The 19587-nt window shown below is 38.7% G+C and overlaps 1 protein-coding gene across 1 annotated transcript in view; it reads left to right on the top strand.

Annotated features, from left to right (window-relative positions):
* Nucleotides 1–19587, top strand: part of MTPN (myotrophin) — a 75930-nt gene that overhangs the window by 35462 nt on the left and 20881 nt on the right. The window contains exons 2-3 of the mRNA XM_068972645.1: nt 15462–15575; nt 16401–16484. Coding sequence (XP_068828746.1) covers nt 15462–15575; nt 16401–16484 — 198 coding nt within the window. The remainder of the gene's footprint in view (nt 1–15461; nt 15576–16400; nt 16485–19587) is intronic.

Raw genomic sequence — 19587 nt, 5'->3', positions numbered from 1 at the left:
TGGGGTGGGGGAAATATGGTTATTTTTATTAAAATTGCATTTACATTAGCATGTAATGTCATTATTTGTATATGAATTAATAAACATTTAAAAAGCTTTCTAATTTCACAGTCAATAAATACCTACAGATATAATCCCCTTTAAAAGAAAAAGTTCTTTGGGATCTTGGAACTGAAATGTTGGCGAATACTGCACTAGAATTATTAAGATTTTCCTCACCTTTTTCTCCCACACTCAAGGGAGCACAGGTGATCTATTTTCTGATTTGCTGATTCCCAAGACTGCCTTTACACATGAATATTGATTTGCATAATGTATTCTTTCCAAACTGGAGATCAGAGATTCTCAACCTTCTGCCAACCCTCCAGCACGTCGCACATCTCCCATTAGTATTAGTGTCAGTAACTCCTCAGGGGATTGTATCTGATATCCAAGCCTCCCCTGGATACCTTTGTTGTAGATTGTTCCTCTCTCTTGAGAACTCTGTGTTGTGGAGAGGTCAAAATAAGATTGGGCTAATTTAATTTTCTTTTGTATTAATGTATTTTTCTTTTTTACACTTTTTGTTTTTGCTTTATTCTTATAAAAAATTGAAAAGCTGTATTGATGGAGAGGATCTGTTCAGTTTCGTTTGTAATATAATTACCTTTTATGGTCAGCAAACTCAGGTCTTTCTTGAGCTCAAAAAAACTTGCTTTCATCACTATTTCTGCTCCCTTTGTTCTGTTTCTGTGTTTATAGTTTTGAACTTTAGACATACCAATTATCCTTTTTTTTGAATTAATTTTATTTCTTTATCATCTTTATATTCTTGAAGATAAGCTTGTTCTCAAGTCTTTATTTAATTTTTCTTAACTTGAGTAGTGCTGCCCAGTACTACTGACTTTGGTGCAGATTTTAGTTTTGCTATTACAGTTTTCATTTTCTTGCTACATTTTACTTTCTTAGCCAACTTGCTTTTCCTATCAGCTGGCATCTCAGTTTGTTCACTGTGTATGTTTGCCTGTTTTCTTCTTAAAATACCTGTTTCAAAGAAACCATGTCTTTTGGATTCCATTTTGGTCACACTATAAGTGCTTGCTAAAATTAAGTTTCTTGAGATTTCAATGTGATACTCCTTTTCTTTTGCTATATGATTAGTTTTTATGCATTCTCATATTGTTTTTCTTCTGTTACTTACCTTTTAAAGTGGGAAAGCTGTCCAGTTTCAGGGTATGTGAACAGATAGGATGGGATGATTGCTTCTGCCTCGTGGGCTAGAATTCTAGTTTGAGGTGACTTTGTTGGCCTGATATGAGATATTTTATACTTTATATTGATATTGCCTGCTTCTAATAAACTTCAGAAAAAAATTCTTCAGACAGGAGTGTGCCTTAGGTCTCTTTGAATCTGCATAAGACGATCCGTTGTGAGTAGAGAAATAGTAGATCACTTTTTTTCTCTCTCATGGGAGCAGGCTCTGCAGCTAAGAATGAATATGCAAGTAGTTTTCTGAACTTTTTTTTGGATTGTCTTTTCTTGCTTGTTTTCCCAGAAGTTAGGACAGGCATATCAGAAAATGTTTCCCTTAGAATATGTTACTTACACTGGAGTTCAGTTTACTTTCCTTTTAAGTCTGTGGACATAATTCAGATAATGTCAGAACTTGTAAACATTTATATTAGCATTGGGGTTTAATGTGTCCTTTTGGGGTTTAACTTGAATCTCTTCATTGTGTCAAAATCATATAAAATTACTTTCAAAGTATGAAATATTCTGTTCTCTTTTTTTCAGTTCTTGACTGTTAGATAAAGGAAATCTCAAGCATTTCATTGAAACTATGGATGATAGAATGTTATGCTTGGGGCCGTATGGGAAAGGATGGTTAGAAGAGAGTGTGATGAACTAGATCTAAGATAGTTTGAATGGTAGTACGCAAATACAATACCTATCTCTTTATGCAGCAAATTGAAGGAAGTTTTCTGACACTCGTGGGGCTCATTCTCTAGTCTTTTTCTTATTTAATTTTTTAATAAATGTCTTTAGGTGACCATAATGAGGATAGGTGAGATACAACTGGAGGGAGGGGCAGATGAGGGCTAATAAAACTCTTTAATAAAATCTAGAAAGAACTTGGGAGCCTGGAAAAAGAAGATGACTGTTTTAAGATGCAGTTTAATAGCAGTTTATGTCCACCATGTATACTCAGAAAGTAACTGAAATTCAAGATGACAGCAAATCATATAGAAAAAAATCTCATTTTAGTACCGTGGCTGCTGTTGCTGCTGCTGCTGCTGCTGCTGCTAAGTCACTTCCGTCGTGTCCGACTCTGTGTGACCCCATAGACGGCAGCCCACCAGGCTCCCCCCGTCCCTGGGATTCTCCAGACAAGAACACTGGAGTGGGTTTCCATTTCCTTCTCCAATGCATGAAAGTGAAAAGTGAAAGTAAGGTCACTCAGTCGTCTGACTCTTCGCGACCCCATGGACTGTAGCCTACCAGGCTCCTCCATCCATGGGATTTTCCAGGCAAGAGTACTGGAGTGGGGTGCCATTGCCTTCTCCGAGTACCATGGCTACTAAACAGTAATCTAATGAAAGGGGGAACTCCTTGTTCCATGTGTCCCCAAAGAACAGGTTCAAAACCAGTAAGCAGTGAATTTTCCAGCATTTAAAGCAGGGATAGACTGACTTGTAAGGTCTTGAATTGCCTTACTTTAGAGAAATTCAGTTGTATGCTGGGCATACACAAGCAGGGATTCAGATGCAATACAGGTGGTTGAATTAGATGACAGAGTCCTTTCCAACAGTGAGATTAGGTGGCTTTCATACACTCTTAACAGTGTTTTTTAAATACCTCTTTATATTTGTTTTGTATATGTTTTGGTAAGCAAAAGGTTACATAGTGTGACAAACGTGGTATAAATGAGTACACTAATTCTTTAAATTGGACTCTTATGTACAAGTCACCCATAGACGTAGGCAGTGTATACATAAGGCATTGTCCTTTCTTTAATGGCGTTATCATCGAAATGACATACACCTAATTAAATAAAGGTAAATGTAGTAAAAGGCATATAAATAAGAACTATAAGAATTAAACGGAGGAAATTGTTTATCAAGAGTATCAAGGGTGGAAGGCAGGGAGAGTATCAGGTAAAAGTTTCATAGATAAAACAGATCTTCAAGGGCAATGGAATTTCAGTAGACCAAGAAGAGCAACAAAGTGAAGTTTCCCAGATACGTTGGGAGCAGTGTGTCTGAGAATAAAAAAGTCCAGAATGGTAAGTTGGTACTGAAGATGCCTTGAGTATCGTGGCGAAGATTTTCTGTTTAACAAAAGGGAGCAGGTGAAATTTTTTTGTGTGAGAAAGAGGTGTGATCAGTGTTCCTGTGTTACTCTTCAGGAACATTGATTTACATTTTTTAAATTGTTGAAAGTAGGAAAATTGATTGGAAAACTATTCAAATGAGAACTATTGAAACCTCTGATAATATTATCAGTTAACATTTATTGAGTGCTTCCTGTTCCAGATACATTACCTTATTTCAGTGAAGCCTCATGGCAACAGGGACTTCTCTGGTAGCTCAGCTGGTAAAGAATCTGCCTGCAGTGCAGGAGACCCCAGTTCAATTCCTGGGTCAGGAAGATCCTCTGGAGAAGGGATAGGCTACCCACTCCCTTGTTCTTGGGCTTCCCTGGTGGCTCAGACGGTAAATAATCTGCCAGCAATGCAGGAGACCTGGGTTCGATCCCCTGGTTGGGAAGATCCCCTGGAGAAGGGAAAGGCTACCTACTCCAGTATTCTTGTCCATGGGGTTGCAAAGAGTTGGACAGGACTGAGTGACTTTCAGTTCAGTTCATAGCGACAATGTATTGTAGGTGCTTTCCAAATAAGCACCTGGATTTCCTGAAGGTTTAGAAGAACCATGTTTAAAATTATGGTACAAATGAAAAAGTATAAGATGTGGTGTCTGACCCCTAAGGCCATTGAATTAACAATACAAGATATAAATAGATGAAAAGTTAAATTGCAGTAAAAGATGAATTGCCAACAAAGTTGTCGAACATTCAGTTCACTAAGGTTCCTCTGTATTTTGTAGTGCTTAACTAAATGGCATTCATTTATTTGCATGCTAGCTTCCCAGGAAGGTAGCAAATTCTTTTAAGCAGAGTTTGGCCGTCCTATTTTATCCCAAGCAAGTAGCATGGTGCCTAACTTATATATAGTAGGCTCAGTAAATGTTGAATTAAATTGATTGCAAGTAGTGTGTCTTTTCCAAATACCATATTGCATCTTTTTAAAAACCACTGCCTACTTTTGTTAGCAAAACAACTCTAAGAATAGGTTTGAAACACAGTTTTTTACTTTGAAATGTAGATGTATTTTTTACGTGATTCATGTTGTTGTATTAAACCTTCATGCTTGGTCCAGTTTGTGTGAAAAGTTAAATGTACCTATGTAGCAGCCATTTTCCACTTCCAGTCTGTTAAGCTACTACTCTGTTTTCATGGCCAGAAGTATAGAAACACCTAATTTCTCAAATATAAGGGGGAACAGTTGTAGACTTAAGAGGCCATCTGCTCCAGCTGCAGAGTTTTCAGTGAGGAAACTAAGATCTTCCAAGCTTCTTGCTTCCTCATTGTGGGCAGTTGCAAAGGTAACTTAGCACTAAGGGTTTCGGTCTGGTGGTCTTTCCACTGTTTAAATACTGCTTCCCATCATAAAGTAGAAAAGCTAAAGGAAGGGGTTCCTAACTTCTCAGGGATCATGGTACCCTTTGAAAATCTGATGAAAAGTGACCTGGGCTCTTTACCTAGAAAATGTATACACACAAAAGAATTTGTAAGCTTTTTGAAAGTCTTTTCAGTGATTGTCAAGTAGAATATATCATATTTAGAAACAAAATAGCTTCAAAACAGATTTCTTGGTACAAGAAAAATATAGTAAAAAGTATAATTTTAATGTAACAAAAATCTGTTGTATATTTAACAACCAACAGGCTTCACATTGTGATGATGGAAAGGAGAGTAAAACGATACTAGATAAATTATTCTTGCTAAAAAAGGAAAAGTGAAGCTAAACCAGCCTGGATGTGTTGACAAGTTAGATTTGTCAGCCTGCTTTACCTGAACTGTATGTGGTAAACAGAAGCTGTGTGCAGTTATTAGTCACCTGCCTGGTTTTACACACCCATAATGATGAGAATTTATTGCTGCAACTCTGACACATGATATGATACTATTGCATGATGTTGCTGCATGATGTCTTCAAAAACATGAAAACTATCACTGAAGAAGTAATCAAGGTGTATACTATTACTGGACTATAAAGCTAACCAGTTTTTATCAACTGAATTATATATGATAATCAGAATTCATAACCAAGGTCTCAAAAATTAGTTTTAAACATCTCCTGCTGCTGCTTGCTAAGCCGCTTCAGTCGTGTCCGACTCTGTGCGACCCCATAGACGGCAGCCCACCAGACTCCCCCATCCCTGGGATTCTCCAGGCAAGAACACTGGAGTGGGTTGCCATTTCCTTCTCCAATGAGTGAAAGTGAAAAGTCAAAGTGAAGTCGCTCAGCTGTGTCCGACTCTTCGCGACCCCATGGACTGCAGCCTACCAGGCTCCTCCATCCACGGGATTTTCCAGGCAAGAGTACTGGAGTGGGGTGCCATTTCCTTCTCCAAACATCTCCTAGAAGTGGACAAATCAGAAGAGGAAACAGCAAAGAAATAGCAGAAGGAAAACTACTATAATGTGGTGTCCCTAAAGCCAGGGGAAGAGAGGGTGCTTTAAGAGGGGAGAAGTGATCCACTTTGTCATGTTGGGACCTCAGTTAAGGTGAGGGCTAAGAGATAACCTTTGCATTTCACAACATGGAGGTCTTTGACCTCAGCAAAAATGGCTGTAGTATAATAATGAGGATGGAAGCCAGATTAGAACAGAAAGTAAGAAACTGGAGATAGCAGATATTCACAGTTGTTTTGGCAAGTTTAGCTATGAAAGGGAGGAGAAGGAATAGTAACTAAAAGTTGGTTTCAGGCCTAAGGATAGATTTTTATGTTGCTGTTGCTTTTTTAATGAAGAGTTGTGAGTGGCATATTCTGTTGAAAGGGAGCAAGTAGAGCAAGAGAGGTTGAAAACACAGGCAAGAAAAGGGATAACAAAGGAATGAGTTTTTTTGTAAGACAACAAAAAAGGATGATATCCAAAACTTACGTGAAGGATTGTCTTTAGATAAGAAAGGATTTGTTAGTTGCAGGAAAGTAGAGAGAAGTTCAGGAGGAAATTCACGTCTGAAGACCATTTTCTGCTTGGAGAAGAATACAAGGTTAACTGCTAAGAATAAAAAGAAAGGAGGCTTACAAAAAGTGGAAGAGATTTAAAATAGTCTCTGTGCAACATGGAAAAGCAAGAAAAACAGGAACGTGGTAGGATTGCCATGTAACGCTAAGGGAACAGTTGAAATTGTGCATCTCTCACTTCTAGCACCAGAATCTGGGTGACAAAATTAGGGTTAGATTTTTCTCCGTAGCTGGTAATGTTTCATGAAGTTAGAATGAAGGTGAAGAATATGTCTGACATCCTCTCTTCTGATCGCTGATGCCGACCAAGAGTGAGGAGAAAGGAACTAGATGGAGCACTGCCTGCCTTCCCTATTTCAGCACCACTACTGAAGTTAACACCTCTCCAACTGCTGGGGAGCTGGTTAAATTGTCATTCCAATCCCTCCGACAGTAAACAGCACTGGTCTCAAGTTACTGCTGCTATTACTGGATAAGTAATATCAGTAGTTGCTTGAAGTAGAAGATGGTGTGTATGACTTACTTCCAAGTCTGTCACTTGAGCAACTTCACATTTGTTCAGTATAGAAGCTTCTATTATGTAAAATTTACTATGTATCAGAAACTATATAGGCATTAGAGCTGCAAAAGTAACTAATAGTGACATGATGTGTGACCTGCGTTCATAGAGGATACAGATAGAGGCAGGTTGAGTTGAATGTGACACAGGGAAATAAATACAAGCTGCTTTGGGCTCCCCTGTGAAGGTCATATTACTCAAAGATGACTTTTCAGAGGAAGTGTGATTAAAGCCTGATTCTAAAGGATTAGGAATTAACTGAGTAAAAGACAGTGGAAAGGAATGGGGTCGACATACTGGGGCTGGAAGTTGAGGTGCCGAGTAAGATTTTTTTTTTCCAGCAGTGCAGACAATTGTTTTGCTATCTGAAGCCCACCCAGCTAGTAGGGGCCATACTGATCCACACTTACTCCACCTTAAAACTTTTCTTCCATCTAGTTTGTTGAGTTACAGAATACAGAGGTCGGGAGCTTTTCATTTAGCATTAACAGTGAAATAACTTGACCCCAAGTAGCTTTTCCTTTTAAGTCTCCCATGAAGGTACTACTAGTCATCACTGCCCCTCTTCTACATCAAATTTTAGTTAGCATCAAGAATAGAGCCGCAGAGACTTGATTTACGAAAATCTATGTTATTGAGGTATAATTTAAATGCAAGAAATTGCAGATATTTAAAGAGTACAACTGGATAAGTTTTGACATGTATATAATCATGAAACTGTCGCCACAATCAAGATAATGAATTTGGTGGATTCCATCACCCTCAAGTGCCCCTTCATAGTCCCTCCCTTCCATAATACCCCAGTAAGCAACTACTATTCTGGTTTTTTATTAGTATATATTAGTTTCCATATTTTATACCTTAATGCCAGTACCATGCTTTCTTGATTACTGCAGTTTTTAATAATTTTTGAAGTTGGATATTGTTAGCTCTCCAGTTTGTTCTTTCTTTTCAAAGTTGTTTTCGCTGTTCTGGATTGTTTGTTTTTCCACATGAAATTTAGGGTCAGTTTGTCAATTTCTTTTTTTAAAAGCCTGCTATGATTTTAATTGGTATTGCGTTGAATCGGTATATCAATCTGTGGAAAATTGGCATCTTTGCAATATTCAGTCTCCCCACCCATGAATGTGCTTATCTCTCCATTTATTTATTTAGATCCTCTCTTAATTTTTCTCAACAGTGTTTGGTGATTTTAAGTATATAGGTATTGTATTTTTTGTTAAGGCTTATTACCAGATGTTTTATAAATTTGTATGCTATTGTAGATAATACTGGTTTTAGTTTTGATTTGTAATTATTAATTGCTGGTGCTATATAAAAATGCAGTTGAGTCGGTATATTGACCTTTTGTTCTTTAACATTGCTAAAATTACTTATTCTGGTAGCTTTTTGGTAGATTCCATTGGACTTTCCTCTACATAGCTATCATCATCTATAAACAAAGACAGTTATACTACTACTTTTTCATAATGGATGAGGTTTGTTTGTTCCCTAGTTGCACTGTTCAGAACCTCTAGAACAGTGTAGAATATAGGTGGTAGAAAAAAGATGTCCTGGTTTTAGGAGAAAAGCATTCATTCAATCTGTCACCAGTAAAGTATGATGTTAATTGTACTTTCTCTGTAGAGGCCCTTCATTAGTCCAGAGAAATGTCCTTTTCCTAGTTTGCTGAGCTTTTATCAGTAAAGGATGTTGGATTTTGTCAGATGCTTTTTGAGATGATTGTACGGTTTTTCTTTTCTCAGTTTGTTAAAATGGTGAATTATGTGGACTGTCTTAAAATATTCAACCAACCTTGTATTCCTGGGATAAATACTACTTAGTCATGGCCTCTTGTACTTTTATACGTTATTTGATTGAATTTGCTAAAATTGTTTAGAGTTTGTGTTCATGAGGAACATTATCCTGTGCTGTTCCTGACTTGTAACTTCTTTGTCTCAGAATCAGAGTATGTTGACGTCAAAGAACACATTTTGGCCTTCCTATTATTTTGGAAGAGTGTGCAGAATTATTATTATTAATCATTTTTTCTTAAGTGTTTGGTAAAACTTACAGTGTTTCCATCTGTGACCTGGGAGTTTCTTTGTGGGAAGATGGTCTGTAAAATCTGCTATTAGCACTTTCTGTCCTTTTTTTCCCCCTAATCATTCTAGCCAGAGATCTATCAATGGTATTGATCTCAAAGAAATCACTTTTGATTTCTATTATTTTTCTGTTTTCAATTTCATTGATTTCTGCTCACTTTGAATTTAATTTTTTTTTAATAGACTTTATTTTTTAGAGCATTTTCAAGTTTGCAGCAGGGTACAGAGATTTCCATATGTCTTTTTCCCATGCATTTTCTTACTGTAAAAGGACAAAGATGGTTAATTTGAGACCTTTCTACTTTCCCAATATAGGTATTTAGTACTATAAAGTCCTCAAAGTCCTGCAGAAGAAGATGCTTTCTTTCCTGTCAGTCACACTAAGCCTTTCCAGTATTGTCATTTTTGTCTGCTAAAATAAGAATTGTAAAGGCAGCATCTGCAGGGATAAAGGGGAATTTAAACTCACAACTGTTCTTTTTCATATGCCTTTTGCACATTTATACCAAGTTGAGAAGGACAGTATCACATATTTTAATTAAGGAAAACAACTTTTGACAAAGCTGTCTTACTGACTACTTACTGCAGTTATTTCTTTACTTTGTCCCACTAAAAAGGCCTATCTAGTTAATCCTCTCCAGTTAATATTAACATGAATAATGGAAAGGAAGTGAAAGGAAAACTAGTTTTATCTAAATAATTTTAAGCAATACTTCTTTGCCTCAAAGCCTCACATTTCTGCAGTTATGAATAAAGATTAAGCTGGTATTCCAGGTTGGCCTTGCTTTTAAATTTGCTTCTGAATAAAACGTATAGTAAGTCATGATATTTCAGCCATTATTCTGAACCTTCATTAACCTAATTTTGGATTGTCTTTTAGAGCTAGTGAGAATCAGTCCACAGCAATAATACTTAACCTTTAGTAAACACACTACCTTGTCCAGTACTGTTAGATACTCTGCATGGATTATTTCATTTGATGATACACTAAAATCCAGTGAGGTGTGTTTTAAGTCCCATTTTATAGATGGGAGTAAAAATGGGAAGAAAGCAAAAATTTAGAAAGTAGTCTAAGGTCCTACAACTCAGTGGTAGAATTGCAGCTCTCACCCAGTCTCCAGTGATATTAAGTATGTTATACACCTTCTTTCTACTAATGTGTTAATTTACTGTATAAGGACCCCTGTTGTTGTTCAGTTACTCACTTGTGTCGGACTTTATGACCCCATGGACTGCTTCATGCCAGGCTTCCCTGTCCTTCACCATCTCCCAGAGTTTGTTCAAACTCATGTCCCTTGAGTCAGCGATGCCATCCAACCATCTATCTCATCCTCTGTCATCCCCTTCTCCTGCCTTCAGTCTTTTCTAGCCTCAGGGTCTTTTCCAGTGATTCGGCCAGTGAATATTCAGGGTTACTTTAACGTTGACTGGTTGGATCTCCTTGCAGTCCAAGGCACTCTCAAGAGTCTTCTCCAGCACCACAGTTTGAAGGCATCAGTTCTTCGGCACCCAGCCTTTTTTATTATCCAGCTCTCACATCCCTACATGACTACTGGAAAAACTATACAGAACTTTGTAGGCAAAGTAATGTCTCTGCTTTTTAATACACTGTCTAGGTTTGTCATTTTCTTCCAAGGAGCAAGTGTCTTTTAATTTTGTGGTTGCAGTCACCGACCACAGTGATTTTGGAGCCCAAGAAAATAAAGTGTGTCACTGCCATTGTTTCCCCACCTTAATCTTTAGGTTCCTCTTCGCATTCTGTCATAAGGGTGGTATCATCTGCATATCGAAGATCATGGCATCCAGTCCCATCACTTCATGGGAAATAGATGGGGAAACAGTGGAAACAGTGTCAGACTTTTATTTTCTGGGGCTCCCAAATCACTGCAGATGGTGATTGCAGCCATGAAATTAAAAGATGCTTACTCCTTGGAAGAAAAGTTATGACCAACCTAGATAGCATATTCAAAAGCAGAGACATTACTTTGCCGACTAAGGTCCGTCTAGTTAAGGCTATGGTTTTTCCAGTGGTCATGTACGGATGTGAGAGTTGGACTGTGAAGAAGGCTGAGCGCTGAAGAATTGATGCTTTTGAACTGCGGTGTTGGAGAAGACTCTTGAGAGTCCCTTGGACTGCAAGGAGATCCAACCAGTCCATCATAAAGGAAGTAAGTCCTGAATATTCATTGGAAGGACTGATGCTGAAGCTGAATACTCCAGTACTTTGGCCACCTCTTGCGAAGAGTTGACTCATTGGAAAAGACTGATGCTGGGAGGGATTGGGGGCAGGAGGAGAAGGGGACGACTGAGGATGAGATGGCTGGATGGCATCACCGACTCGATGGATGTGAGTCTGAGTGAACTCCGGGAGTTGGTGATGGACAGGGAGGCCTGGCGTTCTGCAATTCATGGGGTCACAAAGAGTCGGACACGAGTGAGCAACTGAACTGAACTGAACATCTGCATATCTAAAGTTATTGATAGTTCTCCTGGAAGTCTTGATTCCAGCTTGTGCCTCACCCAGCTCAGCATTTTGCATGATGTACTCTGCCTGTAAGTTAAACAGGGTGACAATATTCAGCCTTGACATACTCCTTTCCCAATTTGGAACCAGTTTGTTCATTGTCCATGTCTGGTTCAAACTGTTGCTTCTTGACCTGCATACAGGTCTCGCAGGAGGCAAGTAAGGTGGTCTGGTAATCCCATCTCTTGAAGAATTTTCCACAGTTTGTGTGATCTACGCAGTCAAAGGCTTTCATGCAGTCAGTGAAGCAGTTCAGTTCAGTTGCTCAGTCGTGTCAAGACTCTTTGCAACCCCATAGACTGCAGCACTGCAGGCTTCCTTGTCCATCACCAACTCCCGGAGTTCACTCAAACTCATGTCCATCCTGTTGATAACGCCATCCAACCATCTCATCCTCTGTCGTCCCCTTCTCCTCCCGCCTTAATCTTTCCCAGCATCAGGGTCTTTTCCAATGAGTCAGTTCTTTGCATCAGGTGGCCAAAGTATTGGAGTTTCAGCTTCAGCATCAGTCCTTCCAATGAATATTCAGGACTGACTTCCTTTATGATGGACTGGTTGGATCTCCTTGCAGTCCAAGGGACTCTCAAGAGTCTTCTCTAACACCACAGTTCAAAAGCATCAATTCTTCGGTGCTCAGTTTTCTTTATAGTCCAACTCTCACATCCATACATGACTACTGGAAAAACCATAGCTTTAACTAGATGGACCTTTGTTGGCAAAGTACTGTTTCTGCTTCTTAATATGCTGTCTAGGTTGGTCATAACTTTTCTTCCAAGGAATGAGCGTCTTTTAATTTCATGGCTACAATCACCATCTGTAGTGATTTTGGAGCCCCCAAAATAAAGTCTGTCACTGTCTATTTCCCATGAAGTGATGGGACCAGATGCCATGATCTTCGTTTTCTGAATGTTGAGTCTTAAGCCAACTTTTTCACTCTCCTCTTTTACTTTCATCAAGAGTCTTTAGTTCCTCGCTTTCTGCCATAAGGGTGGTGTCATCTCCATATCTGAGGTCATTGATGTTTCTCCTGGCAATCTTGATTCCAGCTTGTGCTTCAGCCAGCCCAGTGTTTCTCATTATGTACTCTGCATATAAGTTAAATAAGCAGGGTGACAATATACAGCCTTGGCGTACTCCTTTCCCGATTTGGAACCAGTACAGTTCTAACTGTTGCTTCTTGACCTGCATACAGATTTCTCAAGAGGCAAGTCAGGTGGTCTGGTATTCCCATCTCTCTCAGAATTTTCCACAGTTTATTGTGATCCACACAGTCAAAGGCTTTGGCATAGTCAATAAAGCAGAAATAGATGTTTTTCTGGAACTGTCTTGCTTTTTCGATGATCTAGCGGATGTTGGCAATTTGATCTCTGGTTCCTCTGCCTTTTCTAAAACCAGCTTGAACATCTGGAGTTTCACGGTGCATATACTGTTGAAGTCCGACTTGGAGAATTTTGAGCATTACTTTATTAGTGTGTGAGATGAGTGCAATTGTGTGGTCGTTTGAGCATTCTTTGGCATTGCCTTTCTTTGGAATTGGAATGAAAACTGACCTTTTCCAGTTCTGTGGCCACTGCTGAGTTTTCCAAATTTGCTGGCATACTGAGTGCAGCACTCTCACAGCATCATCTTTTAGGATTTGAAATAGCTCAACTGGAATTCCATCACCCCCACTAGTTTTGTTCATAGTGATGCTTCCTAAGACCCACTTGACTTCGCCTTCTAGGATGTCTGGCTGTAAGTAAGTGATTGTACCCTCGTGATTATCTGGGTCGCGAAGATCTTTTTTGTACAACTATACACAACTGTGTATTCTTGCCACCTCTTCTTAATATCTTCTGCTTCTGTGAGGCCCATACATTTCTGTCCTTTATTGTCCCAATCTTTGCATGAAATATTCCCTTGGTATCTCTGATTTTATTGAAGATATCTCTAGGCTTTCCCATTCTATTGGTTTCTTCTGTTTCTTTGCATTGTTCACTTAAGAAGTCTTTATCTCTGCTTAATATTCTTTGGCACTCTGCATTCAGATGACTTGAATAAATAATCCATTAGAAGTTACTGCTGTAAATTACTCATGTCCTCGTAACTGCAAAAGGTTGTTTTATCATTGAGGAATTAAAAAGGAGAAAAATTATTTTTGATTAAATTCTTGACATAGAGACAATATATTTAAAACATACATCAGGCCTGGAACTCAGAAACACTGTGTGTAATTTAGTTTCCTGACTTAATGCTCTGAGGCCTCCACTGATGTGACAGGCAGGTGGTTTTACCTCTTGGAATGCCTTTTTTTTTTTTTAAATGTACCAGCCCTTGAAAAACAAGATGATAACGCTAATACTTTCTGGAGGATGTAAAACCCTGGAGGTAAACTTTTTCCTTAAGGGAAAAAAATACCTCTGTATATTTTATGATTTCAAATTGTTTGAATTCAATGATTTTATTGTTTGTAAAATAGATGCTTTATCTGTATAATGACCCTTGGAACTAAAAAGCCTCTTGATGAAAGTGAAAGAGGAGAGTGAAAAAGTTGGCTTAAAGCTCAACATTCAGAAAACGAAGATCATGGCATCCGGTCCCATCACTTCATGGGAAATAGATGGGCAAACAGTGGAAACAGTGTCAGACTTTATTTTTTGGGGCTCCAAAATCACTGCAGATGGTGATTGCAGCCATGAAATTAAAAGATGCTTACTCCTTGGAAGGAAAGTTATGACCAACCTAGAGAGTATATTGAAAAGCAGAGATACGACTTTGCCAATAAAGGTCCGCCTAGTCAGGGCTATGGTTTTTCAGTGGTCATGTATGGATGTGAGAGTTGGACTGTGAAGAAGGCTGAGCGCCGAAGAATTGATGCTTTTGAACTGTGGTGTTGGAGAAGACTCTTGAGAGTCCCTTGGACTGCAAGGAGATCCAACCAGTCCATTCAGAAGATCATCAGCCCTGGGATTTCTTTGGAAGGAATGATGCTGAAGCTGAAACTCCAGTACTTTGGCCACCTCATGCGGAGGGTTGACTCATTGGAAAAGACTCTGATGCTGGGAGGGATTGGGGGCAGGAGGAGAAGGGGACGACAGAGGATGAGATGGCTGGATGGCATCACCGACTCGATGGACGTGAGTCTGAGTGAACTCCGGGAGTTGGTGATGGACAGGGAGGCCTGGCGTGCTGTGATTCATGGGGTCACAAAGAGTCGGACATGACTGAGCGACTGAACTCAACCTTAAAATGAAAATACTGAGTAATGGATTTGACTCAGTATTTAAATAAATACTTATTTATATAGGTAGCTTATAATAATAGCTAATCATATATCTGCTAATTTTAGCTATACCACCTTATTTTCAGTGCTTTGCATGGATCAGTTACTTTAATTCTCACAACTCCATTAAATGTATGTTTAATTATGTGATTATTAGATTACTATCTGCCTCCCACACTGGGTGGTAAGCTCTGTGAAATCAGAAACCATTTTTTATTTTGTTTACCATTGTTCACTCTGTCCACAGAGCTGACCATACAGTAGAGCTTAAATTTGAATGAATGAATGAAATGAATTCTTAATAGCTAATACTGATTACCTTTTGATAGTGATGTCTGCCTCCATCAAAGTAGTGATGCTTTCTCTGAAGTATTAAAATACATGTCATATGATCTGTGTAAAATCTTGTATTTAAACTCAACATTTTTTCTTTGCTGGTTACATCTTGACATCATGGTGATTAAAATTCCTTAGAAATGGAACACAGTAATATATTTCGTTACATTTAGCATTTTTTTAAAATTGTTTTCAGCTTACCTAATGGTTTGAATTGCAGTCATACTGTGTGCTAACCATTTTGCGGAATTTAATTTCAAGTTCTTGGTTGCTTGTTTTCACTTGACAGGAAATGTAATTCTTTGACGAAACCCTTGTAGCTTTAAGAAAGTAAAGCTACCAGGTGCCTCATTTCCCTTCTTCAGTCTACCATCTTTAGGAATACTGTTTTCATTTGGCTTCTAAGGGAGAAGATGTCAACCGGACACTAGAAGGTGGAAGAAAGCCTCTTCATTATGCAGCAGATTGTGGACAGCTTGAAATCCTGGAATTTCTGCTGCTGAAAGGAGCAGATATTAATGTATGTAAAGAACATTGTCATTCTAGAAAAAAGATTCCTGTTGTATGCTTTTGGGTAGTTGTTTTCAGTAGATTTGTAAAATAGTTACTGGTGGAAATCTCATGTGAATTAAGAATATAGTCTGAAATTTTGCCAGATTTCTGTAGCTTAGAAGTACATGTTTGTGATTTTTTTTTTAATAAGCAGAACAAGTTTATTTTTTTAAACTGATAAAACTAGGGGGTGGGGGACACGGGATAGATAGATTCAAGCTTCCTTTTCATGTTCTAAAGCATTTTGAGAGTTAGCACTATCTGTAGGTGGCAAATGGCTATCACCCAATGGAGGATAGGCCCTGTAGTCATACGAAAAATCTAAAAGTGGATTTTTGGACAACCGTCAGGCAGCAGTTATCTCTTGATTCTTGCCTTTTGTAGCTTCTGCATTTCAGAGTTTCAGAAAAATGTTTAACCATAACAGCAAGTGAGATGAACTTTTCACATCTCAGGGGCTGCCATGACCTGGCCCTACTGTGGGCATCTGTTACCTCTTCACACTGGCGTGCCTACAGTAGTGGGGAGTTGAGGCTCAGAGAGGTTAAGTAACTAACTAGTCACACAGTTAAGTGCCAGAGTCCAGATTTGAGCAGGGGTCAAAGTCCTGCTCCTTCTGTTTCACGGGCTTCTAAGGAGAAACTGCTTGTGAGCCTAGGCCTCTGTCAGCTCTGTAAGAGGCTAAAAATGGGAGAACATTGATTTTCAATTATTTATAAGCATTCCTTAATGATCTAGAGAGAAGGAAGAAATGAAAAATGGATAAAGTGATCTGTCTCTCATTCTTTCATAGGCTCCAGATAAACATCATATCACACCTCTTCTGTCTGCCGTCTATGAAGGTCATGTTTCCTGCGTGAAATTGCTTCTGTCAAAGGTGAGGTCAATTGCTGATTTTTATTGCTTTTTCTATTGTTTTATAACCAAGTAATTGGTTATTAATTTACTTAAATTTTGTGTGGCATCAGGAACAGAAAAATTAGAGGTAAATTAGCCAAAATTGAAGTCAAGAGCAATGTTACTTGAAAGAGCCGATCCACACGCTGTTACCGGTTCTTGGTGGGTAAAGAGCCTGAGCTAGAAAATAAGTCAACACAGTCTCCTTCATCAAGAATATCTTGCAATTTTTTTTTAAGTTAGCTGAACTAGACATTGTACTTAAAATGTTGTCCTGTGCTAGTAACAATTTGCAGACTGGTGCCATATTCACATACCACATTTTTATTAACCTTGCCTTTGACATTTGTAAACTTCTTTGTATGTAGTGATCTTTCTGAGCAAGATTATTGAGGATTGCTGTAAGGGCTCTCCAAGTCATTTGGTTTCTTGATGTGATTGAGATCATGGTACATTTGGAGTTTTCCAATGTTTTGTCTTTGATTACAAGCTCTCAAATGAAGATCAGAGTCCAGCCCTAGAAATTAACCAGTCAGTTGCAGCCATTCTAACTGTATTAGATGGAAACTGCAAATGTTGGAAGACAAGAAGTAGTCATAAAATAAGGCACTCACATTAATCCCAAGATTATCTTTTCATGGCCATATTCTGGAAAATGTTCATAATGTTTAATTTGGAATTTTCAAATAAGTCCTGCTAAAAGAAGCAAGAAAGAATTAGAAATAAAATGAGTAAATATATATGAAGCATTTTGCACAGTACCTGACACATCATAATAGTCAAAAAATAGTAGCTTTTATTATGCTTAAGACTAAAGAGGATTTTATGCTTCATAGATTCAGTTTCAGTAGGATTTGGAGAACATTGGGAAAGAAAGTAGTACTTTTGTCCCAACACTTTATTGACAACTTTTCAAAGGTACTATCTGAAAGCAGTTAATCCAGGTCCTTTAAAATTCGTGGGTTTTACCCATACCTTCAGCACAAATACCGGATTTCTTGAAGTGTGTGGTGGTGGTGGTTTTTGCAAGTTTTGGAGAGTTGGGAGGTTTGGGGTAATTTTTAGATATTATATACCACACTGATTTAAAAAGCCAAAATAAAGGAACACATTATTCTTTGCCACTGTAATGGATGCAGCATCTTTGGTAGGATGTGGTCATGAAGATTTCCAGCCACTGTATCTTTCTCCTGTCTTCCTGTCCCCCACACCCATGTAAAGATTAAAAAGAACCTTTGAGAACTATGGATAATTTCAGCCTTGGGGGAATGTTTTTGTATTATGTTAAAAACTGGTTGTCACAGGCTACAAATACTAGTTTACAATTCATGAAAGATTTATTTAATTGTAATATTTTATTGGTTAGGACTCTCTATTGAAAGTAACTAAACCCAGCTTAGACAGGCTCAAGCAATAAAAGAGATCATGTTGACTCACATAGTTCTAGGTTGAGGCACAGCTTGTCCGTGGGTTTAAGCAACATGACCAGCATCTGATTTCTTTGTGTGTATCTCAGCTCTCTTCCTCAGGGTTGGCTTAATTCTCCCACCTCAATATGTCTTCTGAGTGTAGAGCAAAGAAGCAGCAATACTATATTATATTTGAGAGCTGCTTAGAGCTTAAAAGTTCTCAGAGGAAAAAGTTTAAACTATGTGAGGTGATTTTTATTTAAACTTATTGGGGTAACCATTTCACAGTACATACACATATCATTTTGTTGTATACCTTAAATTGTTATTAAACTATAAGTTATATCTCAATTATAAATTAATAAGTCAGAATAAAGAAATGAATGACTACTCCTCCTCCTTTCTCCCTCTTTCTGTGACCTTTTGTACCTAGCCAAGGGTTTTTGTTCTCTGAAAATAAAAACCTCCATGGGATCCTCTTTTAGCTTAGGGCTCTGGTCATTTACCAAATGAGGTACCCCTAAGCCAGCTCCTTCTTTGTAGTCAGATCTCAAACTGTAGATCAGAACTGTATTTCTTTGTGATAAGCCTTTCTTTCCACCTGAGTTCAGTTCAGTTGCTCAGTCGTGTCCAACTCTTTGCAACCCCGTGAATCACAGCACGCCAGGCCTCCCTGTCCGTCACCAAGTCTGGGAGTTCACTCACACTAATGTCCATCGAGTCGGTGATACCATCCAGCCATCTCGTCCTCTGTCGTCCCCTTCTCCTCCTGCCCTCAATCCCTCCCAGCATCAAAGTCTTTTCCAGTGAGTCAACTCTTTGCATGAGGTGGCCAAAGTATTGGAGTTTCAGCTTCAGCATCAGGCCTTCCCATGCACACCCAGGACTGATCTCCTTTAGAGTGGACTGGTTGGATCTCCTTGCAGTCCAAGGGACTCTCAAGAGTCTTCTTCAACACCACAGTTCAAAAGCATCAATTCCTCGGCACTCAGCTTTCTTCACAGTCCAACTCTCACATCCATACATGACTACTGGAAAACCATAGCCTTGACTAGGTGGACCTTTATTGGCAAAGTAGTATCTCTGCTTTTCAATATACTGTCTAGGTTGGTCATAACTTTCCTTCCAAGGAGTAAGCGTCTTTTAATTTCATGGCTGCAATCACCATCTGCAGTGATTTTGGAGCCCCTCAAAATAAAGTCTGTCACTGTTTCCACTGTTTCCCCATCTATTTCCCATGAAGTGATGGGACCAGATGCCATGATTTTCGTTTTCTGAATGTTGAGCTTTAAGCCAACTTTTTCTCCTCTTTCACTTTCATCAAGAGGCTTTTTTAGTTCCTCTTCACTTTCTGCCATAAGGGTGGTGTCATCTGCATATCTGAGGTTATTGATGTTTCTCCCGGCAGTCTTGATTCTAGCTTGTGCTTCTTGTAGCCCAGTGTTTCTCATGATGTACTCTGCATATAAGTTAAATAAGCAGGGTGACAATATAAGCCTTGACTTACTCCTTTTCCTGTTTGGAACCAGTCTGTTGATCCATGTCCAGCTCTAACTGTTGCTTCCTGACCTGCATACAGATTTCTCAAGAGGCAGGTCAGGTAGTCTGGTATTCCCATCTTTTTCAGAATTTTCCACAATTTATTGTGATCCACACAGTCAAAGGCTTTGGCAT

Source organism: Capricornis sumatraensis, chromosome 5 (assembly GCF_032405125.1).
Source record: "Capricornis sumatraensis isolate serow.1 chromosome 5, serow.2, whole genome shotgun sequence".
In the NCBI taxonomy this organism is placed as follows: Eukaryota; Metazoa; Chordata; class Mammalia; order Artiodactyla; family Bovidae; genus Capricornis; species Capricornis sumatraensis.
This window is presented reverse-complemented; position numbering and strand designations above follow the sequence as displayed.